Source organism: Eleutherodactylus coqui, chromosome 11 (assembly GCF_035609145.1).
Source record: "Eleutherodactylus coqui strain aEleCoq1 chromosome 11, aEleCoq1.hap1, whole genome shotgun sequence".
Taxonomy (NCBI): domain Eukaryota; kingdom Metazoa; phylum Chordata; class Amphibia; order Anura; family Eleutherodactylidae; genus Eleutherodactylus; species Eleutherodactylus coqui.
This window is the reverse complement of record NC_089847.1, coordinates 7887890-7914804: the sequence shown is the minus strand read 5'-3', so window position 1 is coordinate 7914804 and position 26915 is coordinate 7887890. Positions and strand designations below refer to the sequence as shown.

Below are 26915 nucleotides of genomic sequence, written 5' to 3'. Positions count from 1 at the left end.
CTCTGCATGTGGAATAGGATTTGACCTCTTTTGGATGGTATGTTCAGCCCCTTGGCGTTGTAGGTACAGATTTTTAAGCTAGCCATGATGTTTCCCCCAGAGACGCTGCCCTGCCTTCATATGTACTTGACCCGTCAAGCAAGTTGGGGTAGGGGGCAAAGGGTTGGGAGAGTCTGAGGGAATGGGGATGGGAAGCGGGATGGGGTGGTGTCAGAGCATACAGTTTTCCTTTAAACAACAATTTAAATAACTCCGCACAACTAATATAACAAGTAGTCAACGCACAATGCCACTTTTAGGCCGCCTGCACACGGGCGGGTTGGACCCCGCATTCGGGGTTCCCACAGCGGAGTTCGACCTGGTGCCTGGCCCGTGACCCCTGCTTATCTGTCCGGCTTCTTCTTTCTGTGCTGCGGATGTGCCGTCCGGTGATCAGTCGCGCATGCGCAGTAGGCGCTGGTACTAGGCGATTCCACTGATGCCACGACACGTCCGCAGTGTTCACTGCAGAAGTGCCGCAGGACGGACGGCTTTCATTGACTTCACACAGAATCGCAGCATGCCGCGATTTCTCCTCCGCAAGCGGAAAATCGCAATTGATTTCCACTTGTAGAGATAAAATTTCACAGCCTGGTATGGGGCGGTGTTTGCTGCGGAGTCCAGAAGCGTATGCCCACGGCAAACGCGCCAATGCAAATCCACCCGTGTGCACGCGGCCTCAATGACTACGGCAGTCTCAACATTAGGCCAGGCTCTCACAAGCAGGTCAGATTCTGCATGTGGGAGGCTCACTGTGGATTCCGGCTGTGAGTCCAGCCGGCTACCCTGCGTACGGCAAGTACCTGTATTGTATGTGGAGCCGCGCAGGTGGTCATGCGCAGTACAGGTTTCTCTTTGTATGTATTTCCCGTGCCGTCGCTTAGCGTATGGGCTGCGGGTCACGCGCCTCAATGGATGAGGCCGTCTGCACAGAATTCACGCCCGCAGAATACGCAATTTGTACCTACAAGTGTGAAGGAAAATTTGAAAATACATTTCCTTCTGCGTTTAACTGCGGATTGTCGACACGGACGCCGTTCGCAGAATCCGCAATTCAAATCCGGTCGTGTGAGACCAGCCTTGGGGCGCATTTACACGGGCGAGTGCAATATCCATCCAAAAAACTGTAACCGATATCGCACTTTCAAGTGCACAAAAAACTGCGCATCACTTGCAGTTTTCAAGCAAAATCTCATCACACTTGCATGAAACTCACATGTACAAAGGAGCGGGATACATTTTGGTTTTTTTCCCCCACCTATACAGAAGAATGGGAGATTTTAAACAGAATCGCCCAAAAATAGGACCTCCTGTAGAGGAAAAATCACACATGTAAATACAATAGGCTATCCGTCCGTACGCTTTCTGTGCATGCAAATCGTGCAAGAAATTCGCCCATCTAAATGCAACATTATTCACCCCCTGAATAGAATCCCTCACTCAACCACACCTGATGTAACTAACCAAGGGCTTCATTAGTTGCATCAGGTGTGTTTTGACCTGGAGCGGCTCGAGCTGCAGACGGGGACCTTATACTGCATTTAACAAGTATGGCAGGAGAAGAGATCACTGCTTTTACAAACTAAGGAAAGGATACAAAATGATACAAAGACGCTGGATGTTCCTAGAGACACAGCTAGAAGCAGTTCACAAGTCCTACATTATAGGAGCCCCGCCTGGCTGTGGCAAGAAGAGGGCGCTATCTCCGGCTGCCGCCAGATTCCTGAGGAGGCAGGTGGTCATAAACCCTCCAGTCACTGTAAATGACCCACAGCGAGATCTGGTGGCGGCAGCACTGAGGTCTCCGTACACTGAAGATCTTATCTCAACGCCAAGACCTCGCCTCTACTGACCCAAAAGACAAGACAAGTCTCCTTCAGTGGGCACCAAACCAGATAAGGAACCACAGAAGTTCTGGGATTCTGATCTGTGGAGCGGGAAAGAAAACTACAACTTTTCAGGCCTCTGGAACAGTGGTGGTCTGGAGGAGGAAGAAGGAAGCCGACGCTGAGGAGACCCCCCGCCTACAGTGCAGCATGGCAGCGGCTCGCTGATGGTCGGGGCTGGAAACCTGCAGCGGGGGGGCTGGAAACCTGCAGCGGGGGGGCGGGGAAGATGGCTTCCATCAAGTATCAGGAAATCCCAGGAAAAAACATGGGAGGAAGATGAAGATTGGGCGTCATAAGACCTTCCAATGGGACAACGATCCCAAGGAGACCTCACAGCCCACCAAGGCTTGGAGCAGAAGTAGTCCTGGAGGATTCCAGGGGGTCCGTGAATCACCTGATTTGTACCTCTTAGAAAATCTTTGGTCAGAAGTGAAGAAGGCGGCTGCAGCGCACAGGGCAAGGAATATCTGAGACCTGGAGGCCGTTGTCCATAAGGGCCGGGGTAAGACTCCTCAGGAGCGCCGTCTGGGTCTACATCACGTCTGCAGCACAAGGAGCTCCACGAAGTACTGAAGACGTCGGTCATAGAGGGGGGATAGTTCTCAGACTGCAGCAGTCAGTAAAAGGGACATTTTGTGTGAAACCGCTCGTTATCAGTTGTGATAGTTAAATTGTTCTTTAATTATTTGTTTTTTTTATTTTTTATAAACAGCTGAAAATCTGTAGATTTGGTAAACCTGATATGTAATTGGGGGGGGGGGGGAGTGTGATAAGTTTGGCTGCATTCTATTCTTCGGTCTAATCTAGCCCCCCTGGAAGCTCCTGCGGACCCCCGGGCTCTCTGAGATGTCGTCTAACGCTCGGCTTCACTTAAACACCTTTTCCTTTTCTGCAGGTTCCTTTTGCACTTGGCAGAGAAGACGGAAGGAATCATAGTGACCAATGACAATCTGCGGGAGTTTGTTGTGGAGACGCCTGCGTGGACCCAGATCATCAAAGACAGGTCAGTCCTCGTTTTGTATCGGTAGCGCTTTACAGCGGGGAAATAAAGGACCGTTCCTCCTGACGACTCTGTGACCACACGCTGAGTGACCCCTTTATCAGAGCCCCCACCCCCCTAACAATTGGCGCTCAGCGAGGAGTACGGGGGCTTCAGACGATCGCCGTCTTATAAGAGGTGTAATAATACTCAGCAGAAAGCATGTCTACATACATATACTGAGTGACCCCTTTATTAGATCCCCCGGCCCCCTCATGATTGGCGCCCCCTGTATGGTAATTCTCCCTGTGACCCCGGAGTGCGGCATAAAATCACGTGACAAGTTTTCTGTGGATCAGTTTCAGTGTGAATCCACATTAGATGGAAAATCCAGCGATCGGAGCGACTTCCAGCGAGGCCGGTCATCAGTGCGGGACTAGCGGGGGGCTCACTGCCAACTGCGGGGGCTTTTATCATGTAACGGTGTGGAGAGTATACAGAGAATGGCGCGGTCGAGGGAACCATCCAGAGAAAGGGAATCCTGAGGACGGAAACAGCTAATCACTGAAAGGGGTCGGAGGAGGATGTCAGGAATCGTTCTGACCAACAGGCTGCACAGTCAGCTGAATACAACGCTGGCGCTCCAACTAACGTGTGCGAACGCAGAACTCGCCGTTCCTCCGCACGGATGGGATATAACAGCGACGACCAGTTTCAGCGCAATTACTAAGAAAAGCACAATTTTTGTGCTCTTCCTCACTGGAATTTCATCTGAGCAGCGGAAAAACATCACCTGTCAGATGGATCCAGACTTCTGTTGCTGATGGGAGGTCAGAATTTGGCACAAGCAGCATGAATTGCTGACCCCTTCCTGTCAGCCGGTCAGAACATGTCGGCACCGCCATCTAATCTGCAGTGACTACAAGAAACTTCCTGTCCGCGGGGGCCAGTATTCCTGCAGAACGATGTCATCACTCAGTTGAGGCTATACAACAAATTGCTGCGATTCTGAAAGTTATAAGGGTCCCATGGCTATTAGATGGGGGTCTGATAAAGGAGCCGATCAGTGTTTGTATAGGGGGGGTCTGATAAAGGGGCCGATCAGTGTTTGTATAGGGGGGGTCTGATAAAGGGGCCGATCAGTGTTTGTATAGGGGGCTCTGATAAAGGGGCCGATCAGTGTTTGTATAGGGGGCTCTGATCTATTGAGAACTGAAAGCAATACTTTGGTGGTAACCGCTACTATCGGTAGAATGCCCCACTCGTTACTGACTAGAACCAACCCACTTTTGTCTTTCTGAAGCCTAGCGCACTCTGCAGGCTGTTTGCAGGTACTGCTGCTTAGTTGCAAGGACATTTCTTTTGTTGTGGGGCTGCAGGGAAATTAAACATTTGCCCCCACCCCCACCTATTAACCTTCATCTCTGGGGGTCCCAGCAGTGAGACGGTGTGTGCACAGTGGGGTCCCCGCTCAATCTATCAGTCGTCTCTGTTAAGGATGCCGTGACTTATCTCCGGGGTCTTGCAGTTTGGTCTTTTCCTCTCTCCTCAGATTACTACAGTTCACTTTTGCTGGTGACATCTTCATGATCCCAGACGACCCGTTGGGACGCCACGGCCCAAACCTGGAGGACTTCCTCAGCACGCGGCCCGTTCTGCACAGGTGAGGTCGCGTCTTCGGCTTTTCTTTGCTCTCCATTTATAGCAGTAAAACCGTGAACTTTGGGTAACTTTCAGAAGGTCTGCCCCTTCTGCCGTGTCATACAGAGGATACTTTGTTTCTTTAGCAGGAAACGCAGGCGTAGAGCGTATAATTACCGATGACCCCGGGGCCGTCCCGCTCGGACCAGCGGAGCGCCGCTGCCTCTTCTATATGTCCGTGTGTCTCATTTACAGTAATAAACGGCAGTACATGTCAACCACTTCTTAGTTTGGGCTCTGTTTTGTACTCTTGGGTCAGCTCCACGTTTTTGGATCCAGTGACTCCTGTTACAGGGGATTTAGGGACATATAGCAAGCGGACATACTTTGTCACAGAGGATTTAGGTGTAACCCCTTCCTAACCACATCCCGTAAACATACGTCATGACCAACCCATCATGTGATCGCTCCATACTCAGTGCTACAGGCTGCAAGTTTTTCCCTATCCAGAGGATAACTTTTAGATTGCTGGGGGTCTCCTGTCACTTCGGGGGTCACTTCACCTCCTGCAGCGACTGTGAATGGAGCGCTGGCCTCGTGCTCATTCAACACTTCCTTTATTTAAATGGGCTGACAGAATAGCCGCTCGAGTATCTCTGCAGTCCAACTGGAAGTGAATTGAGCGCGAATGCACGTGGGGGTGCAGTGACACCGCAAGGATGACGGAGGACATGGGGGTCTCGTTCTTTGTGGGGGTTTCAGCAGTGGGATTCCTACCAATCAGCAAGTTACCTTTGGAGAACTCCTTGAATAGACAGCATTGAAAATGACCACATGCCGCAGTACTGAAGTATTGCAGTATACAGTACAAGCAATCAAGGGATCACAAGTTCCCTTACAGGGACTAAACAAAAATGTAGAAAAAGGTGCTAATAAAAGATTGAGAGGGTAAAAAAAAAAAAAATGTTAAAAGTTAAAAAGACAAAACCCTTTTCCTATAAATTATCTTAACAATAAAAACAAAACTGCATATTTTGGTTTCGCTTTGTTCATAAAAGCCTGAACTATTGCAATATTGCACTATTTATCCTGCATGGTAAACTCTGGGGGGGGGGCACATAATGCCGGAATTGCGTTTTTTTTATTTTGATCCCAAAAAAGATGATCAAAAAGAAATTCACAACGGTATCAATAAACTACAGCCCCCCCCCCTCCACAGAAAAGACCCCTCGCACACCCCCATCCAGGACAAAGTAAAAGTCTCGTGTCTCCAGAATAGGCGGCCAAAAAGCAGATTTTTAGAAAAAAAACAACTTTCTTTACTTTTAAGAAGAGCAAAATCTAGAAATATCTAGACTTTGGCAGCGGCATTCTTGTACGGACCGCAGACTAGGACTCATCTGTCCTAATACAAGGGGATAACGTGCTGATCGGTGGGGGCCTCACCTGAAAATGGGAGTCCCTCGTCCTCCCTGCAGTAGGGAGGAGAATGCATGGAGTGCTGGTCACACTAGCACGCTGACGCGGCAATCACTTTCAATGGGACTGCGGAAATACCCGAATGGCACCCGCCCTGATATCTGTCAGCCGCATTGAAATGAATGGAGCGCTGACTGCGCATGCTCTGCCAGCACTACATTCACAGCGACATCACTGCAGGGGGAGAGGCGACCTTAGAGCGGGACACAGGACTCCTGTACTTGAGATCGGTGAGGGTCTCAGCAGTGAGACCCCCAATAATCAGCTAGTTTATCCCTTATCGCAAGGAAAAGGGTATAAGTAATAGTTGCAGTACAACCCCTTTAACCCCCTGAGTGGCGGGTTTCCTACCACCCTGTCGTGCCCACCAGGGCAGGTTTTTTAAAATGGTCTAATCATTGAATTTCAACTAATTTTGCAGTTGCGTCTCAAGAGCCATAACTTTTTCATTTTTCCATTGACATGGCCATGTAAGGGCTTGTTTTTTGCGGGACAAATTGTGATTTTTTTTAAACAGGGGGGAGGAAAAAAAGAAATGGGGAAAAAAGAAAAAAAGGGCCATGTCATTAAGGGGTTAAATAATGCATTAACTTCCTTCTCTGGGTCATTACGATGCACACGGATACCACATGTGTGATTGTATTTTTGATTTTTTACAAAGTAAAGGGAGACAAGTGTTTTTTATAATTTTTTTTTTTGTAATTTTTTACCTTTTTTTTTTTTTGTTCCTTTAGGGGACTTCCACAGGGACTCATCAGGACCCCCTGATCACATTCCGGGGTCCGATGGTGACAGCCCTTTACATGCTGCAGTGACAGCCCTTTACATGCTGCAGTCACATAGACTGCAGCATGTAAAGGGTTAACACAGCAGAGATCGGAGGTTTTCTCTGATCTCTGCTGTAAGAGCAGGTACCTAGCTGTCCTCTGACAGCCAAGCACCAAGCTCTCCCTGCCACAGAGACCATCGGCTTGCTTCTGACAAGCCGATGGTCTCTATGGCAACCTGTAAACAAAGCAGGAGATTGCCGCCATATCGGCAATATCTTCTGCTGGTTTTTCTAAGCCCTTGCTTTGTTCTCTGTGGGACTGTGCAGGCAGAGCACACTGTCACAGCTTGTGGCATTGTGCTCTGCAGCTCCCATAGTGATACATAGCCCGGAAATCTTCCGGGCTATGACGCTATGAGCAGTGGAGCTCGTCCCGGAAATTTTCCGGGCGTGCCACTCAAGGGGTTAAAGGGGTCTTCCCATCTTGTAAAGGAAGTGCAGTCCTGGTTAAGGGGACACATTGCTAAATCGGCACCGCAGCTCCTTCATGCTCGGGCTTGGTGAGTTTCCCAGAGGTCGTCCCTCAGATCATAAAGTGATCATATAGCCTAGAAATATGTCTGATGGGAATACTCCTTTTAACCCTTTACCGACCACATAAGGTAAATGCAGTTTCAGGGAGGAAATGGAGCGGGCTTGGGAATACAGAAGTATTGCAGTGTATTATGGAAGCGATCAGCAGTTCGTGCCGCCTAGTGGGAATAAAACATAAAGTAAACAAAAAGTTTTCATACAGTCCTTGGTGTCCCAAGGCAGAATCTGGGGGGGGGGGGGTGTGAGAACGGCGCACTGTTTCCTTCTATCTGCTTACTGACGCTGTGTGTTTGTTCTTTCTCCTTTCCTCAGAGACCATCCTCTCACCCCTCATCCGTCGGACAGCGGAGTGTTTTTTCCTAGCCAGGACACTTCACTTTCTGGGATCTTCCCCGTCGGCACTGATCACTCACATCCAAGGGCTTTCCTGCCCATAGACAAAAAACCCGTATTCAGTGCGGCCATCCAGAAGATCCTGCGGCCGCAGGCCATCGTCCCCCCGCAGAGGACTTATCAGGAGACCGTATCACTAAAAGACGCCCTCTTAAAAATATTCCCCGAGTCCCAACAGAAGGAGAAGATCGAGCAGGTCTTGTCCGCACACCCTTACATGCGGGATCTCAACGCGCTGTCTGCCATGATCCTCGACTGATCGCCACCACCTCCCGCTCCTCATCCTGGCGAAGTTGTTTTATTGAGCTCGTCGCTTAATTTTTTTTTCTGCCACCGGTGGAATTTTTATTTTCTGCCAGATGTCTGTCGCTCCCGGTCTTTGTGATGGGACGATGAGGTTGTCCGCGGACAAGAACCTTCATCTGCCGTCAGATCCGCGGGATTTCAGGGGAAAGGAAACTTCAATGTAAAGTTCTATAGAAAAACTAAAGTATCGATGAAGCATTAAACCAGTGGAGATAAGTGCAGCTGGTTTAGAGACCCCCTGACCCGGGGCTGGGGGGTCGTAGTGTGTCCAGCGACCACTGTAGGGAATCCAGCTGCTCGCTCCTAATCCATGATGCCAGAACAATGTGTTAAAGGGACCCTGTCATCACCATGGACTAAGTTATATTGCTGATAGGACAGTCATGAGGAGTCTGGGGGTGTTTGTATACTTACCCAGCCCCCCCTCTTCCACCACCCATGGAAGTCTGTGCATGGACAGCTAAATGGACTCTCTGCAGGCTGTCTGCACACCAATAGAGAACAATGTACATGCGCACGAACAGCCTGCAGAAATCCGTTCTCTGCGCTGTCCGTGTCTCGACTTGCACGGGTGATCAGTTTGGGAACACGGAGCCAAGAGAGGATAAAATCTACATCCCCAGACTCCTCGAGACCCGTCCTATGAGCACCGCAACTTAGTTTATGGTGATGACCAGTTCATGGCTGTTCAATGTGGCTTTTACAAACCCTGATGATCAGGCGAATGAATGTTCAGACAAACGTTCATTCCTGATAATCCGGTAAAAAGTATCTTAAAGTGCTTGCTTGGAACTTTTACTATTGATGAGCTATCCTCAGGATCGGTCATCACTAGTTGATTGCTGGGGGTCCGCCTAGGATCCCCGCTGATCACAAGGCCCACTATCCATGCTAGAAGCAGATAGCGCTGTCTATAGTGCATTGTTGGTTTTGTACTGCTCCCACTGGATTCAATGAGAGCTGTTCCTGCAGAATCAACCAATCGTCGGGGATCCTGAGTGGTGGAATACCTATCCCCCCCCTATTGATGGCTCAGTAGTAAAAGTCCTAGACGACCCCTTTAAGATACTTTTAGAGGGCCTGATTATCGGGCATGAACGTTCATTCATCCGATCATCGGGCCGTGTAAAAGACACAGCGATCAGCCAACGGGCGAGCAAATGCTTGTTGCTTGATTGTTGACATTTTTAACGAGCATAAAGATGCTTGATGATCGTCCTCGCATTGTGCATCTCTTGTGACCAGGAATCAGTACTGCCGGCCCAGGGGTGGGGGGTTGAACGAACGTTGATAGCAGTAATTCTCGGCTTGTGTAAAAAGTAAAGTTAACGAGCGCTGATTGATGTTTTTGTTCCGTTGCACCGAGAATCAGCCGGTAGGAAAGTACCTTATTCTGCAGGGTCCTCTTCAGCGCAGCAGGTGAAGCGCTGATCACATCTGCGCCAGAGACTCCATTTTCCTACTGAATGTAGAAAAACGGAATCCCTGGCGGAACATTTCTGTTTCATGACAGAACCAAACGGACCACATGGATCGTTACGGGTCTGCTTGGATTCTGTCTGGAATTTTGTGCCAGATCCCCACCAGAGGTGCCGATGTGAGAAGAGCCTACCTGCGGAGCTGAATTCATACTGCAGCCGCTCCCGGGTTTAGTTCTTGCACCAATAACACCCACTGATGTAACCTTTGTTTTTCAGTTGCTGTTTGGGAGCTCCCCTAGCAGGTAGTTTAGGGCGTCCGTAGTCACTAGAGGAGGCGTAGTAGTTGCCAGTTAGCAGTCGGGTTCGTTATCCTTTTTATTTCGACTGCCCGCGGTTCGGAGGGTAGAGCGCGGTTTATACACTTAATTTCACTCTACAGACATTGGCGTTGGCATTTGACGCTCGGCTGTATGTTGACCATATTCAGCAATAGCTGGAGCTCAGTGAGAAAGGTTCCTGCTATCGTCTGCGAGGATCCTAAGAAATGGACAGACCGGGTCTGGGGTGACGGGGAGCGGCTTCTCCCTTCCAGATCACGGACGCCGCGTTATTGTTTTACTTGTATTTTTTTTAAATCTTGGTTAGGCGCTTTGTGCGCGACTGAGTTGCAGCGAGGCGAGCACCTAGTGGCGATAGCTGCACTTGTATAAAGGGCCTTCGCACAGGCCGACTGTATGGCGGGACGAACGATCCGTAATCTGATTTTATCCCCCATACACGTTCATTGTTTTCGGCAGCCCGTCCGGGTGATGAGCGGCCAAAGATGATGATTTTTGGTGCCACATATATAAAAATACAATCACCTCGTTGGTCGGCGGATCGCCGGCTCGTTTGTTACTATTTAAAATGGCCCTTGAGTTTGTAATTCTGAGTGTATATAATGGGCTGCGCTGACCTATAATAATAAGGCGTTATTACACCCGGGTAAATATTTATTTTAGATAATTGAACCGCGTTCTGTTTTATGTTTTCTGTATTCTAACGACGGCTCCTCACAGCCTATGACAAGATAAACCTTGATTTTATTGTAACCCCTTCTCTGGTTGCAGCCGGCAGTGTAAAGCATGGAGGTCTCATTGCTGGGGGTCATGGCTACATCCACAGGCTTACATGGCTGTTATATATTTTACGTCTTCATAAAGAACCGACATCTCCTCCGCTCTAAAAAATGTAATATACTAGTAAATGTAGCAGTGAGCAGCGGCGGCGTGTTCAGACCGGTATACATGTATGTAGCCATGCAGCCATCCGTCATGTACAAGGCCGACTGCAGTCACAGAACGGGAAGATGTGCACAACGGAGAGAAGGTTCAGGTTTATTGCTGAGAGTTATTCCTTGTCTGTCTGGTTCTGCACGAGCGGATGACGGGCGGGTGTATGCCCCCATAATACGGGCGAGGGTCCCGGCCTGCCAGCGGACATCCTGACCCGAGACCTTCATGGGTGTCTATGATGCTGGCTGGTTGGGCCGGACTGGGACACTTATCCGGATTACGGATGCATAAATGCGCTAGTGTAGAACCGCCTGAGGGTGGCCAAACAGAAATGTCTCCACCAGTGAGAGGAGGTGTAAAGGGAGGACCTGCACCCCTCCACCTCGCCAGATTCTCTTCCACCAGTGAGTGGAGGTGTAAAGGGAGGGCCTGTACCCCAACGCTCCGCCGGATCCTCTTCCACCAGTGTGGGGAGGTGTAAAGGGAGGACCTGCACCCCTCCGTCCCGCCAGATCCTCTTCAACCAGTGAGGGGAGGTGTAAAGGGAGGGCCTGCACCCCTACGCTCCGGCCGGATCCTCTTCCACCAGTGTGGGAGGTGTAAAGGGAGGACCTGCACCCCTCTGCCCCACCAGATCCTCTTCCACCAGTGTGGGGAGGTGTAAAGGGAGGACCTGCACCCCTCCGCCCTCCCGGATCCTCTTCCACCAGTGTGGGAGGTGTAAAGGGAGGACCTGCACCCCTTCGTCCCGCCGGATCCTCTTCCACCAGTGAGGGGAGGTGTAAAGGGAGGACCTGCACCCCTCCGTCCCGCCGGATCCTCTTCCACCAGTGAGGGGAGGTGTAAAGGGAGGACCTGCACCCCTCTGCCCCACCGGATCCTCTTTTGGCTTCTTTGGGTCAAAAAAACGACATAAAAAAACTGCGTTGGCGGTTTCCTTCAGCGCTGTCCGTGAAGGTACCCTCGCAGGCGGCAGGTCTGTTCCCCGCACACCTATGTGGGATTGTTTGTGCAGCGGCTGCATGGCATTCTGCGACAAACCTGCCGCATGTCAATCTACCCCACAGGCCGCCTTATTCCATCTCACCCTTTCTTGTACGTAGCGAGGTTCGCGTCCGCGGAGGATCTCCGACTGTTCTGTGTTCAGGTTTTGTAAATGTTTCGGGTGTTTTAAAATAAAGAACGTTTATTTTCATTAAAACGGAAATGTGTTTTATGTTCTGGTGCTGAATGTAGGATGAGATGGGGGGGTCAGCTGCTGCTGGCTTGTTGTCCGCAGACCCGCGTCCGGTTGATCTTACGGGACTACGGTTAGCAGGTGCATTGCATGTACACTGAATGACCGCTCTATATTAGGCCCCCATCCAGTAGCGCTGGATTCCTTTGTCCTTCAGAACCGCAGCAATTTGCCGTGGCACTGGGACTAGCCATCTGCTATTATAGCCCACCCATACCAAGGAACCATGAGTTGTGCGTTTGGACATGTTAGTTGGAGCACCAGCGTTGTATTCGGCTGACTCGGCGGTGACTATTAGACATCCTCCTCTGACCCCTTTCGGTGACGGATTGTTTCCATCCACAGAATCTCCTTTTACTGGGTGTTTTCCTTATTTACACCACTCTCTGTATATTCTTTACACCATTATACAAGAAAACGCCACAGAGTTGGTAGTGAAATCGCGACTCCGACTAGTCTAGCATCAGCATGACATTAAGGGTGTGTTCACAAGTCGCTGATTCAGTGTGCGCAGATCTGCAGTTGATTTCACCCTTTTAATTGATTTCAAAATGTAGCAAAATCCATGACAAAATCTGCAGTAAATCAGCGGCGTGTGAAGACTTCCTAATTAATAATTGGTCAGTTGAACAGATTGGATGTCCAAGGGCAGATTTCTTCTGCAATTCACAACATAAAGCATATTTAATACCACTAAGGGTGCTTTTACACATGACAAGAAATCCCTTGCCCTCGTACATCTCCGTTCGCCTAATAGTTTCCGAGATGTGATGTCAGGGCTCAAACTCACGACTTTCTATACTCCAGTCGATGGCTCTCCCCAGTGAGCTACCCAGCTTACTGGACAAGGTCCTAACCTTGTTCTTGTTCCTAGCACCTGCTCATGGTTCCCAATTAGCCCCTCCCTGTCTTATGATTGCACTTCTTCTATAAGCCTGGCCCTGTCACTCCCTCAGTATGTGATTATTCTGCTCCCCAGCATTGACTGATCAGTCTCCACTTCTGCCTGCTCCACTACGATTGTGACAAGAACTCCTGATACTGACTTCTGGCTTTCTATCTGACTACGTTACCCGCCTCATCCATTTGTACTGCAAACCGAGACCTCCCGTTGCTGACCCCTGGCTTTCCATCTGACTACGTTACCTGCCTCATCCATTTGTACTGCAAACGAAGACCTCCTATTGCTGACTCCTGGCTCGTCCCCGATTTACCCTCCAGACCCGCGGCTGCTACACGTGAGGCTTCAACCCAGTGCCTGAAACCGCTACAAAGTAATCACGCCGAAACATGGAGTCCATGGTAACCACTCTAAGAAAACAGATTACAGAGCTCCCAGGAATTTCGTGCCTCTTACCAGAATAGGTTGCTAGCATGCGACAAGCAATCGAGGGCTTACAGAGGCAACTCCTGAAGATATGCACTTCAGCACCAGTTCTGGTCCACCCAAGACCAGAATTGCCATTTGTCGTGGAGGTGGACGCCTCCAACACCGCAGTGGGAGCTATCCTGTCACAACAAGTTTGAGATAAGATGCAACTACATCCTTGTGCGTTTCTGTCCTACACCTTATCATCTGCAGAGAAAAACTATGATGTCTGGAATAAGAAACTTCTGGCCATCAAGGTGGCTTTTATCGAATGGAGGCACCGTGACTGTTCTTACTGACCATAAAAATTTTGAATTTTTTCATACTGCCAAGTGGTTATCTGCGAGACGAGCACGATGGGCCCTGTTCTTCTCCAAGTTTAATTTAATTGTGTCCTACTGACCCGGTTCCAGAAGCCGTAAGAGAAATACATTGTCCAGGATATATTCGGAGCCTGAAGAGGTGAAATACAGACTACACCATTCTGTCCGTCCTCCCCGCCCCCCCCCCCCCCCCCCCCCCCCAATTGTTAGGCATCCTGAACTCTTAAGACCTCCTAACAAAGCTTAAGGGAGGATACATAATGACCCCTTCCTGAGTTGCCCTTCTAAAAGAAGGATGGACTTTGGAGACAAGAACACCAACCATATGTGCCTGAGGCTGGTCGACTCGAAGTCCTCAAACTGGTCCATGATTCCAAGCTGGACGGTCACCTTGGAGGTTACAAAGGCTTTGGAACTCCTGCTTCATTATTTCTGGTGGTCCGACTGCAGGGGGGATGTGAAGAGATGCGTCGCCTCTTGCGAGGTATGTGCTTGGAACAAGACACTATGAGTCCACCCTCTGGGTTTCCAGTCCCATCCAGACCATGGGAATCTATATCGATGGACTTTATAGTGAACCTGCCCCCTCAAAAGGAATGACTACCATCCTTGTTGTCGTGGACCCACTCGCGAAGATGGTGTACTTCATCCCCATAAAAAAGATTCCCATGGCCGAGCGCACCACAGAGTTGATGATCCGGGAGGTTTTCCGACTACATGGAATTCCGTATGATATCATCTCAGACAGAGGGATTTAGTTCACATCGAAGTTCTGGAGACAATTATGCTCGGCCCTGGGAACTACCGTGAATCTCTCTTCTGCCATTCATCCATAGTCTAACGGCCAGGCCGAGAAAACTGGCCGGACTCTGGAGCAGTACCTCCGCTGCTTCATCTTCCATCTTCAGGACAACTGGGTGGATTATCTTTCAAAAGCGGAGCTCGCATATAACAATGCCCAATGTAGTTCTACCACCCAGAGCCCATTCTATGCCAGCTATCTGACGCACCCCGTTTGCATTCCTGGCCTATCTGCTAACACTCCTGTCCCGACAGTCAACCACAGACTGGAAGCATTGGCAGATATTCAAAATGAATTAAGAGACCTTGCTAGAAGCCCAGGTTGTCTATAAGAAAGAGTCAGACCAATGCTGCCAAGCAGCTCCTCCCTTCGAGGTTGGGGATAAGGTGTGGTTGTCCACCAAGAATCTGAAGGCGCACACACCCTCACCCAAAATTAGGCGAAAGTTTATTGGACCTTTCCTTATCTCAGCAAGGGTCAGCCAGTTGGCATTCCGGTTGAAGCTCTCGGGCAGCTTAAGGATTTACCCCGTCTTCCACGAGACCTTATTAAAACCATTTCAGGAAAACTCTGCTATTGCGGCAAGACATCCCAATACCGACTTCTGCCTTTCCATCTGGCTACCTTACCCGCCTCATTCAATTGTACTGCAAACAGTGACCTCCCGTTGCTGACCCCTGGCTTGTCCCTGATTACCCTCCAGACCCCTGAGGCTGCTACACCTGAGGCTCCAACCCAGTGCCTGAAACCACTACTTATGGATGCAGCTCCTCCTAGGTCCTCCAAGCAGAGACTATACTCTAGTCCCTTCAGCAGTGAAGTGTCTAGAATGGAGTTGCTGGTCAGAGGACCTACCAGGAGGAGTCACTACACTCTAGACCCAACCATGGCGGGAGGTTCTGTTTGGTGATTCTGAGGTGTGAGAGGTAACCATGGCGGGGAGCGATCAGTCGGCGACCCCAGTAATGAGGGGCTGCTCATGACATCATGCACCCTTACATACACATCATGCTTATGTGTCATTCTGGTTTACCTCAGTCTTGTCAGCAGGTGCTGCCCCCCCCCCCCTCCCCCCCCCCCCCCCCCCCCCCCCCCGGTCAGGTAAACCGGAAGTAGCCTGAAACCCTCCCAGAACTGTGAGGTAAGGCCGTCGCCCGCCTGCCGCCTAATATGACTGGGGCATCCACCATGCCAAGGGCACCGAATTGTCCCGTCGATCGCAGCTTCCCTGGAGTGATGGGAGGCACTCTTCACACAAAACTGCCTCCGCAGGGACATCGCACGTTCCCAAGCGCGAAATCGAGCCCAGTTTATCTCGGTCCCCTGTGGGATATTAGCCCGAGGCTTACTTCTGGCGGGACGAGTTGTATTTCTCGCGGTAATATTCAATGTATGTATAATGTACGGAAAAAACTTTAAAAACTTGTCTAGGCGGAGTTTAATGGGGGGAAAGAAATTCCACCATCTTTGGGTGGGTCTGGTTTTTATGGTGTCTACACTGCGACAAAAATAGAAAGGTAACTTTATTCCGTCGGTCGGGACGATGACCTCCGTTTTGTTTTGTTGCCCTTATTAAAAAAAAATATATATCTTTAAAAAAAATTTTAAATAAATATTTTCTCTCCCGCCATCTGCTGACCGCCATGACTTTTTTTATTTCTCCGTTGACATACTCTTAGTCGTGGATGACGCCGCCACGCTGTGACTGGACGACACTGACACATTGTTACTAAATCATATCCTATTTAGATCAGATTACACTCGTTCGTATTAGTAATAGTGCCCCCTATGTGACCTATGTAGTAATAGTACCCCTAATTATTAATGACCCTTCTGTGGCCCCTATTTAGTAATAGTGTCCCCTCTGTGGCCTTAATTATAATATGCCCCCTCTTTGGTTCTACTTCGTAATAAAAACCCCTCTATGGCCCTCTTTAGTCATAGCACCTCCTGTGGTTCCAAAGAGTAATAGCAACCCCTTTATAGCCCTCATTTAATAATAGTGCCCTCTCTGGGTTGGCTAGAAAGAATGCCCCTTCTTTCCTGGGTCCCATACCTCCGGTCAGGCAGCGAGGGTACAGGCCTCATTTTTTAAGGACACAGAAGCCTCAGTCACCACACTATGTCCAGCTATCCTGACTCCTCCCCTCATCCATAAGAGTACAGTGTGAGGGGAGGAGTCAGGATAGCCAGGTAATAGCGCCACAAATGAAGGGAGGAGCCAGTATAACCAGGCATTGAGTGCACAGCCTCCACCCCATGTCAGGTAAGCTGGACACAGCGCCCCTCCCCATCGTGTCCGGTAAACCACACGCAGCTGCCCATTGCATTATAGTGCCGCCCTTAAGTGTCACATAGCTGGGCACAACCGTCTCCCTGCGTGTCTTGTAATCACGTACAGCACCCCTTTAGCCCAGTGCGGCGCCCCCAGGTGTCCAGAATCGGAAATCATGACATTTTCAGAATAAAGTTAATCTCGGTGATATCAGTAATGTATGTTTTATATTCCCTTATAGGACGATTTGCAGCCAGCGTTCTCTGACATGACTAACGTTGGCGGCTGGGTCTTCTCCATCCCCTTGGTGGCGCTCTTCCGCTTCAGCGAATCTGTTCTGTGGCAGACGGTCTGCAGCGTCAGCGCAATTGATGACAGAAGGATTTTCCGGGACCGGGATTTGTATTCGGACACATTCACCATTTCCTCCTGGGGGCGCCGCTCTCGTCTCTGTCTGATCTGGAGGTTTCATATGAACAAATGAAGGGGCTTGGCCTGCAGCCAATGACTGAGGTTCGGCCGCCGCCGCTTCACTTTATGTGCTCAGAAATAATTGTATTTTTTTATAGAATTTATTTGCATTTTACAAAAAAAAAATGCCATGTGAATGGATAAGGATGTAAAGGCAATAAACAACAAGAAGAAAGCATTTAACCCTTTAAGGACCAAGCGGGAAAAATATACGGTGCTTGGTCCCAGGCTTTAATCCCTGCCAATAGCAGATGAACGGCATGGGTCAGGTCCTCAGCTGTCAGACACATCAGAGGACCCAGAGGAGAAGGGAGAAGCGGTTTTTAGCTGCTTCTGCCCTATTCTTTCCCAGCTAAATAGCGCTCAATGAGCGCTATGTACTAAATAGTGGAAGTATTATTTTCACTATACGACCCTTGATTACGTGACCGCCGGATGCCCTCTGTCGCAGCAGAGCTGCAGGGTCCTATAAGACCCAGATCAGCTCTGTGTAGTGACTATTGTCACCACAGGGGAATGTTTTCCCCTGTAACTGGGGCTCCTATGGATGCGGCTACTATGCATGCCCCAGCTACAGTGGAAAAGTGTGCAATTAAAAAAAAAAAAAAAAAAAAATGTGAATGACCCTCAGAGGTCTTAGATGACGTCATGGGGGACAGAGATAGTAAAAAAAAATTACACAATGAAATAACACTATATACATAAAAAAGAAAATGCCTCAAAGCCGATGCCAACCAAAACAATCGCCGTATGTGCCCTATAATCCAAAACTATACATATTATATATCAAGACGTCTGAAACAAAACGAGGAACCCGTTCCTGTACTTTATTTTACTGTAAATATACTAATTAAAAAAATACAACTATATATTTTTAAAAATCCTTTTTTTTCTTAGCTTTTTACCCCCCCAAAAACTAAAAAGCGTAAAAAAAAGTCAGTGAAAAAAAGATATAAAGAAATAGCTTTATGTGTCACAGGGGAAAAAAATGCCGTAAAAATAATTTTGGTAGCTAAAGGGAAGCAAATAGGGCAGTAAAACCACCACATGGGTAAAATCCCTAAAAAGTGGTTTAAGGGGTTAAACTACTAAAACAAAAAGACAGCAAGGAAGCACTAAAAAGCTGTAAGGAAAATAAATGAATGTAAAAAGCAAATAAAAGCAGGAAAGGTGGAGACAGAGAGACTCATTGCCAAAGAGGGTTTTGTCCAGGCAGCATCGGCTGTCAGTGCTGGGATGCATCAAGGTGGGAGCGAAAGCCGCTGCTCCGACCCGAGTGTGGTGGCCGCTGCTTGTAGTTGCAGGTGCTGTGTGTGAGAATGGCCTTATATTTTCTTCTCTTCTCTTTACACTGTTTACTTTATGCAATGTAATAAGTAACGTATGAATGTATGCCTTCCTTCCGCTTATCTGCTGCACATTGGAGACTCATCTCTATTGTACTGCAACATCTTTTTAATTGTAATGAGTAAAATATTTACTTCATGCGAAGCCTCTATATTACATTTGTAAGCATATCTGTGTTTACTGCAAATCTGCGACCCATTTCCATGTCTTTTAATGTCCCTCCTTTCCATCAGTAACCACCATGTGGTTGTCATTAACAGGCTGCAGAAAGGTTAAAAGATGAGGAATCCCACCTGGGCCAGCAGACAACACCAGTCTGTCCCTGAGAAAGCCTCCATCAGCTACTGGAAGGCTCCTAAATGGAGCAGCAGACTCTCCGCTGTTCAGGTGATGACGGATCCTCTGACATGTGGGGTTTGCGGTCTGATTGTATACAGGATGATATTTCACTCTCTGCTCCGTGTTGTGCTTTATTAGGTGGCCATACAGATGTCGCTATATTGTCTTTCAGGCAATTTCAGTCTTTCAAGTCACGTGAGTTTGTAACACCACATGTAAGAATTTTTGGAGGGGGGCTTGAAGTATAAGCTCTACCCTGAAGATAAGCCCTAGCTGCACAAAAAAAAAAATTATATCACCTTAGAAGCGCTATCAACTCTGCTGTATCTTCTCCCCATTCCCCGGCACTATTCTTCTTCATCTCTTCTGGCTGGGGATTGAATCTGAGATTCATCTGGGATCATGTAAGTAAGAAGAGCTCCCTGCAGTTATCGGGCTCTGATTCATCTGGGTTCACGTAAGTAAGAAGAGCTCCCTGCAGTTATCGGGCTCCGATTCATCTGGGTTCATGTAAGTAAGAAGAGCTCCCTGCAGTTATCGGGCTCCGATTCATCCTGGTTCAGGTAAGTAAGAAGAGCTCCCTGCAGTTATCGGGCTCCGATTCATCTGGGTTCACGTAAGTAAGAAGAGCTCCCTGCAGTTATCCGGCTCCGATTCATCTGGGTTCATGTAAGTGAGAAGAGCTCCCTGCGGTTATCGGGCTCCGATTCATCTGGGTTCATGTAAGTAAGAAGAGCTCCCTGCAGTTATCGGGCTCCGATTCATCTGGGTTCAGGTAAGTAAGAAGAGCTCCCTGCAGTTATCGGGCTCCGATTCATCTGGGTTCATGTAAGTAAGAAGAGCTCCCTGCAGTTATCGGGCTCCGATTCATCTGGGTTCATGTAAGTAAGAAGAGCTCCCTGCAGTTATCGGGCTCCGATTCATCCTGGTTCAGGTAAGTAAGAAGAGCTCCCTGCAGTTATCGGGCTCCGATTCATCTGGGTTCACGTAAGTAAGAAGAGCTCCCTGCAGTTATCGGGCTCCGATTCATCTGGGTTCAGGTAAGTAAGAAGAGCTCCCTGCAGTTATCGGGCTCCGATTCATCTGGGTTCAGGTAAGTAAGAAGAGCTCCCTGCAGTTATCGGGCTCCGATTCATCTGGGTTCAGGTAAGTAAGAAGAGCTCCCTGCAGTTATCGGGCTCCGATTCATCTGGGTTCATGTAAGTAAGAAGAGCTCCCTGCAGTTATCGGGCTCCGATTCATCTGGGTTCAGGTAAGTAAGAAGAGCTCCCTGCAGTTATCGGGCTCCGATTCATCTGGGTTCATGTAAGTAAGAAGAGCTCCCTGCAGTTATCAGGCTCCGATTCATCTGGGTTAATGTAAGTAAGAAGAGCTCCCTGCAGTTATCGGGCTCCGATTCATCTGGGTTCATGTAAGTAAGAAGAGCTCCCTGCAGTTATCGGGCTCCGATTCATCTGGGTTCACGTAAGTAAGAAGAGCTCCCTGCAGTTATCCGGCTCCGATTCATCTGGGTTCACGTAAGTAAGAAGAACTCCCTGCAGTTATCGGGCTCCGATTCATCTGGGTTCAGGTAAGTGAGAAGAGCTCCCTGCAGTTATCGGGCTCCGATTCATCTGGGTTCAGGTAAGTGAGAAGAGCTCCCTGCAGTTATCGGGCTCCGATTCATCTGGGTTCAGGTAAGTAAGAAGAACTCCCTGCAGTTATCGGGCTCCGATTCATCTGGGTTCAGGTAAGTGAGAAGAGCTCCCTGCAGTTATCGGGCTCCGATTCATCCGGGTTCAGGTAAGTAAGAAGAGCTCCCTGCGGTTATCGGGCTCCGATTCATCCTGGTTCAGGTAAGTAAGAAGAGCTCCCTGCGGTTATCGGGCTCCGATTCATCTGGGTTCAGGTAAGTAAGAAGAGCTCCCTGCAGTTATCGGGCTCCGATTCATCCTGGTTCATGTAAGTAAGAAGAGCTCCCTGCAGTTATCGGGCTCCGATTCATCCTGGTTCATGTAAGTAAGAAGAGCTCCCTGCAGTTATCGGGCTCCGATTCATCCTGGTTCAGGTAAGTAAGAAGAGCTCCCTGCAGTTATCGGGCTCCGATTCATCTGGGTTCACGTAAGTAAGAAGAGCTCCCTGCAGTTATCGGGCTCCGATTCATCTGGGTTCAGGTAAGTGAGAAGAGCTCCCTGCAGTTATCGGGCTCCGATTCATCCTGCTTCAGGTAAGTGAGAAGAGCTCCCTGCAGTTATCGGGCTCCGATTCATCTAGGTTCACGTAAGTAAGAAGAACTCCCTGCAGTTATCGGGCTCTGATTCATCTGGGTTCAGGTAAGTGAGAAGAGCTCCCTGCAGTTATCGGGCTCCGATTCATCCGGGTTCAGGTAAGTAAGAAGAGCTCCCTGCGGTTATCGGGCTCCGATTCATCCTGGTTCAGGTAAGTAAGAAGAGCTCCCTGCGGTTATCGGGCTCCGATTCATCTGGGTTCAGGTAAGTAAGAAGAGCTCCCTGCAGTTATCGGGCTCCGATTCATCTGGGTTCAGGTAAGTAAGAAGAGCTCCCTGCAGTTATCGGGCTCCGATTCATCCTGGTTCATGTAAGTAAGAAGAGCTCCCTGCAGTTATCGGGCTCCGATTCATCCTGGTTCAGGTAAGTAAGAAGAGCTCCCTGCAGTTATCGGGCTCCGATTCATCTGGGTTCAGGTAAGTAAGAAGAGCTCCCTGCAGTTATCGGGCTCCGATTCATCTGGGTTCATGTAAGTAAGAAGAGCTCCCTGCAGTTATCGGGCTCCGATTCATCTAGGTTCACGTAAGTAAGAAGAACTCCCTGCAGTTATCGGGCTCCGATTCATCCTGCTTCAGGTAAGTGAGAAGAGCTCCCTGCAGTTATCGGGCTCCGATTCATCTAGGTTCACGTAAGTAAGAAGAACTCCCTGCAGTTATCGGGCTCTGATTCATCTGGGTTCAGGTAAGTGAGAAGAGCTCCCTGCAGTTATCGGGCTCCGATTCATCTGGGTTCAGGTAAGTAAGAAGAGCTCCCTGCAGTTATCGGGCTCCGATTCATCCTGCTTCAGGTAAGTGAGAAGAGCTCCCTGCAGTTATCGGGCTCCGATTCATCTAGGTTCACGTAAGTAAGAAGAACTCCCTGCAGTTATCGGGCTCTGATTCATCTGGGTTCAGGTAAGTGAGAAGAGCTCCCTGCAGTTATCGGGCTCCGATTCATCCGGGTTCAGGTAAGTAAGAAGAGCTCCCTGCGGTTATCGGGCTCCGATTCATCCTGGTTCAGGTAAGTAAGAAGAGCTCCCTGCGGTTATCGGGCTCCGATTCATCTGGGTTCAGGTAAGTAAGAAGAGCTCCCTGCAGTTATCGGGCTCCGATTCATCTGGGTTCAGGTAAGTAAGAAGAGCTCCCTGCAGTTATCGGGCTCCGATTCATCCTGGTTCATGTAAGTAAGAAGAGCTCCCTGCAGTTATCGGGCTCCGATTCATCCTGGTTCAGGTAAGTAAGAAGAGCTCCCTGCAGTTATCGGGCTCCGATTCATCTGGGTTCAGGTAAGTAAGAAGAGCTCCCTGCAGTTATCGGGCTCCGATTCATCTGGGTTCATGTAAGTAAGAAGAGCTCCCTGCAGTTATCGGGCTCCGATTCATCTAGGTTCACGTAAGTAAGAAGAACTCCCTGCAGTTATCGGGCTCTGATTCATCTGGGTTCAGGTAAGTGAGAAGAGCTCCCTGCAGTTATCGGGCTCCGATTCATCCGGGTTCAGGTAAGTAAGAAGAGCTCCCTGCGGTTATCGGGCTCCGATTCATCCTGGTTCAGGTAAGTAAGAAGAGCTCCCTGCGGTTATCGGGCTCCGATTCATCTGGGTTCAGGTAAGTAAGAAGAGCTCCCTGCAGTTATCGGGCTCCGATTCATCTGGGTTCAGGTAAGTAAGAAGAGCTCCCTGCAGTTATCGGGCTCCGATTCATCCTGGTTCATGTAAGTAAGAAGAGCTCCCTGCAGTTATCGGGCTCCGATTCATCCTGGTTCAGGTAAGTAAGAAGAGCTCCCTGCAGTTATCGGGCTCCGATTCATCTGGGTTCAGGTAAGTAAGAAGAGCTCCCTGCAGTTATCGGAAGTTCATGCAAAACTGACAGCATGAAGTCATTTGGCGTCACGTCTAATAAACCCCCAGGATTCCTTTAGTTCTGAAATGTGCTGCATTTCTGACACCAGAGAAGACACAACAACTTCAGAAGCAGGTGGCACTATTCTAACATTAGTGCTGGGGTATAAACAGTAGGGGGCGCTACTCTAACACAAGTCCTGCAATAGTGGAGGGCTATTATAACATTAGTCCTGGAATATCTGGGGATAGAAGTAGGTGGCGCTAGTCTAACATCAGTCCTGGAATAACAGAGGATATAAGCAGCAGGTGGTGCTATTCTTGCATCGGTCCTGGAATATCTGGGAATAGAAACAGCAGGGGGCAGTATTGTAATATCAGTCCTGGAATAACAGAGGATATAAGCAGCAGGTGGCGCTATTTTAGCATTAAGGCCCTTTTAGACAGAACACTATCGTTCCAAAGATCCCTCAAACAAGCAAAAGTGACCGATAGTCGTATCGAATGACTAAGCGCAGCCAATGAGCGAGCGATGAACGATAATTGGTCACTTTTCGTTTGTTGTTCATTTTTTGCATGCATAAAGATCATCGTTTGCTCGTTCACTTATCGTTCACATTTAGTATTACTTTAGTCCTGGGATATCTGGGGATGTAAACAGAAGGGGGCGCTATTCCAATATTAGTTCTAGCATGTCTGGGGATATAAACAGCAGGGGGCACCGCTCTAGCATCAATCCTGGAATATCTGTCAGGTTGCTTGGTTGGTGGTGACATCCTGCACATTAGCAGTGAATACATTATCATGCATCAGACGTATTATTTATGGCTGTCCCTTTCCTTGCAGAGGATGGAGTCTTCTGTGTGAAGAAGTAGAAGAGTTTCAGATCCCGGCGCTGGTGAAGGCTTATAGGTAATCGGAACATCAAGTAGTATGTATAGAATTACAAACACATGGCTGGCTTATTCCAGAAGCAGCGCCACACTAGTCAACAGATTGCATCTTGTTTTGTCGCTTGGCTTCATAGAAGTGAATGGGGCTGAGCAAAAAGAGTTTAGTATCATGTTAGCCAGTAGCCCAAAGTGTGATTGTTCTCAATAAAGGCCCATTTACACGGAGCGATAATAGCTCAAAAATCGCTAAAAAGTGACGTTTGAGCGATAATCATTGATCGTCAAATTCCGTCCAACCTAAAAATTGTTGTGTGGTCTTATCAGGACCGCACGCTGAGTTCTCCGCAGGTAGTGCTGATAGCATTGTTTCCCATCGGAGAACAAAGGAGCTAGGAGCTGAATGCAGATAAGAGCCCTCCGGCTATTAACTGCATTCAGCTAAGGCTTCATTTGCATGCTAATAAGCTATTAAGTAGCTGAGTAGCTACTTAATAGTTTATGCAAAATGATCGCTCAAAGCTGTCACTCAAACTGTCGTTTGAGCGATCATTGTTCTGTGTAAATGGGCCTTAAGAGAAACCAAGTAATCTTGTAGATATGATACCTTTTAATAGCTAACAAAAAAGTATCATATCTACAAGATTACTTGGTTTCTCTAAAGGCCCATTTACACGGAATAATGATCGCTTAAAATTTGCTCAAATGACAGTTTGAGCGATCATCTTTGCATAACTCGGTACTGTTGCATCTTGTCTCCACCACAAGAATAGGTGGAGACAAGATGCACGCCCCCAACAAATGCACACAACTTGATTGGCTGGGGCAGATATTGGGTGGCCATTATCTCCCCTCCCGCCTGGTGTCACTGACCCATCTGCTGCCACTCTCGCTTTTTCCCTTACCGCCTTCTGCACTGTTATTTTCCTCACTGGCTTCACATATTGCAAGCTTTATGCGAGGCCAGCGAGGAGAATGACAGCGGGTGACTGACTGCGCTACAGCAGGGACGGGAGAAGGCAGAGTGACGGTGACAGTGACACTCAGCCGTTCTCTCTTGTCCCCTTCCCGGTTCCTGCGCTTCATTCACCCCCACGGAGATTTTACACAATGGACATTTATCACGTATCCACTAAATAGTTGATAGAAAGAAAATTCTGATTGCCGGGAACCCCATTGTTCCCTTACCTGGAGAACCCCAGCAATGGGCATATAAATGGAGCGGTATTTGAGCCTGCGCCCAACTGCTCCACTCAAAGTCTTTCAGTTTGAAAGAGATGTCAAAGTGCAGCCCTCCGCCGTTCCCGTCAGTCCCATGGATGTAGAATGTTGCAGCGCAGCACAAGCTTGACCGCGGCTCCGTTACACTCCTCTTCCCTGCAGCCATACAGCTAGGAGTAATGGCGTGCTCGGAACGCTGATATTAGTGATCAGCAGGGCCCCCAGCGATCAGACATTTACCATGTATACTGCGGAGAGGTAGTACATTTAAGATGTAGGAAAACCCCTTGAACCACTTCAAGACCACAAAATGCATTAAAGTGTCCCCCCCCCGCTCCACCACGCCGCCCCCCGAATCTTTTTGTCCGAGTAGTCAGTTACTCGAAAAAAGCGGTGCTTGAGTGCAAAAACACCCGAACCGCGTACGCTCGCTCATCCCTATTAATTATAAATAGTAATTTGATAAATTCTTGCCCCGCAGATTCTATGTGACGGACCGCGTCCATGGAGACCCCTCGGAGGACACTAAACCGGGGGGTGACGTATTATAGGCACACTATGCATCTGCCCCTACATAGAGCATGGCTGCTGTTTGCAGGGACGCTCCCAGATGTTGGATCCTTTGTTCTCTGGGTCTTTATATTGATCCACCGCACAGACAGAAGAGTCGGCGTCCTTCCTGAACAGAAGTGGATGCAGTCAGCAGGGGGCCGCTGCCATTGGCATGTAAATTAGAGTATAGTGGAATCTCTCCGGTCAATAACTGGACAGGTGGTCACGGTGATGGATATGTGGGGAACATGTCACTGAGAGGGCAGAGGTTGGGCATAAAGGAATAGCGTGCATGCTGTTATAGCGGCACGGCCTTCTTTAGAGAGAATATACTGTAATGAACGCTGCCGGCAGACTCACTGCTGTATTAATGGGGTTTCCCCGCACAAACCTAACTTCAGGATGGGTCATCAGTGAGGGTCCATCACACGTAATCCCCGACAATCAACCGATTGAAGAGGCGCTCCAGCCTCTTCTCAAGCTTGTGACGTCACTTTCATTCATCACGTGGCCTGAGAGCAGCTCCATCTCATTCAAGTGAAGGTGACAGAGCTGTGATACCAGGCACAGCCACTATACAATGAACAGCGCTGTGCCTGGTGGGAACTAAAGTGACAACATCGCTAGCCCGGGCGCCGTTATCACATCTATCAGCGGTGTGTCACAAGTGACGGACTTTAAAGGGGTTTTCCCACCAAATACATTTATCGCGCACTCATTTCCATCAGTCCCATAGAAGTCAGTGAAGCTGTGGTCATGCAGGCACACTGCTGCTCCATTCAGTTGGGGTGCACCGGTCTGGTGATCCTTAGAGGGCCAAGTGATCAGATCCCCACGGATCGTACTTTTAGCACCTGTAGGTAGGTGATAAATATATTTAGTGGGAAAAGTCCTTTAAAGGGGTTATCAGAGTTACATTAAAGCCTCTCACGGGTCCCCCTGCTGTAGAATAACTCAGCTGATCCTTGCCTCTCTCCGCTCGTGCCCCGGCCGGCTCCAGTCCCCCCGATGACATCATATTCAAACGAGAGACGACCCGTCGGGGACCGCAGGCGGCGCAGATATGATTCCTGTTTGCCTTTACTGCAGGTTAGGAGTTGGATCAAGATCAACACCGAGATCCCTGCCTGCGCTGAGCGTCCTCTATACCCCCGCCACATAATGCTTCTCTAGCATCAGATGAGGGGAACACGCTGAAGCAACACATCGGTGCCCGGGGTTGT

The 26915-nt window shown here is 48.9% G+C and overlaps 1 protein-coding gene across 3 annotated transcripts in view; it reads left to right on the top strand.

Annotated features, from left to right (window-relative positions):
* The window catches only part of N4BP1 (NEDD4 binding protein 1), a 36516-nt gene extending 24554 nt beyond the window's left edge, over positions 1 to 11962 (top strand). Inside the window, exons 6-9 of one of the 3 annotated variants that reach the window (XR_010787219.1) lie at positions 2824 to 2931; positions 4460 to 4570; positions 7703 to 11320; positions 11382 to 11962. Coding sequence is in view for 2 of the 3 variants with exons in the window: in XM_066584041.1 (XP_066440138.1) it covers positions 2824 to 2931; positions 4460 to 4570; positions 7703 to 8042 (559 nt within the window). In the remaining variant the exon portion in view is untranslated. Of the gene's footprint in view, positions 1 to 2823; positions 2932 to 4459; positions 4571 to 4694; positions 4835 to 7702 lie in introns of those variants that run through there. The other 2 variants (XM_066584041.1, XM_066584042.1) reach the window with 2 other exon arrangements.
* Positions 11963 to 26915: the final 14953 nt, after the last annotated feature.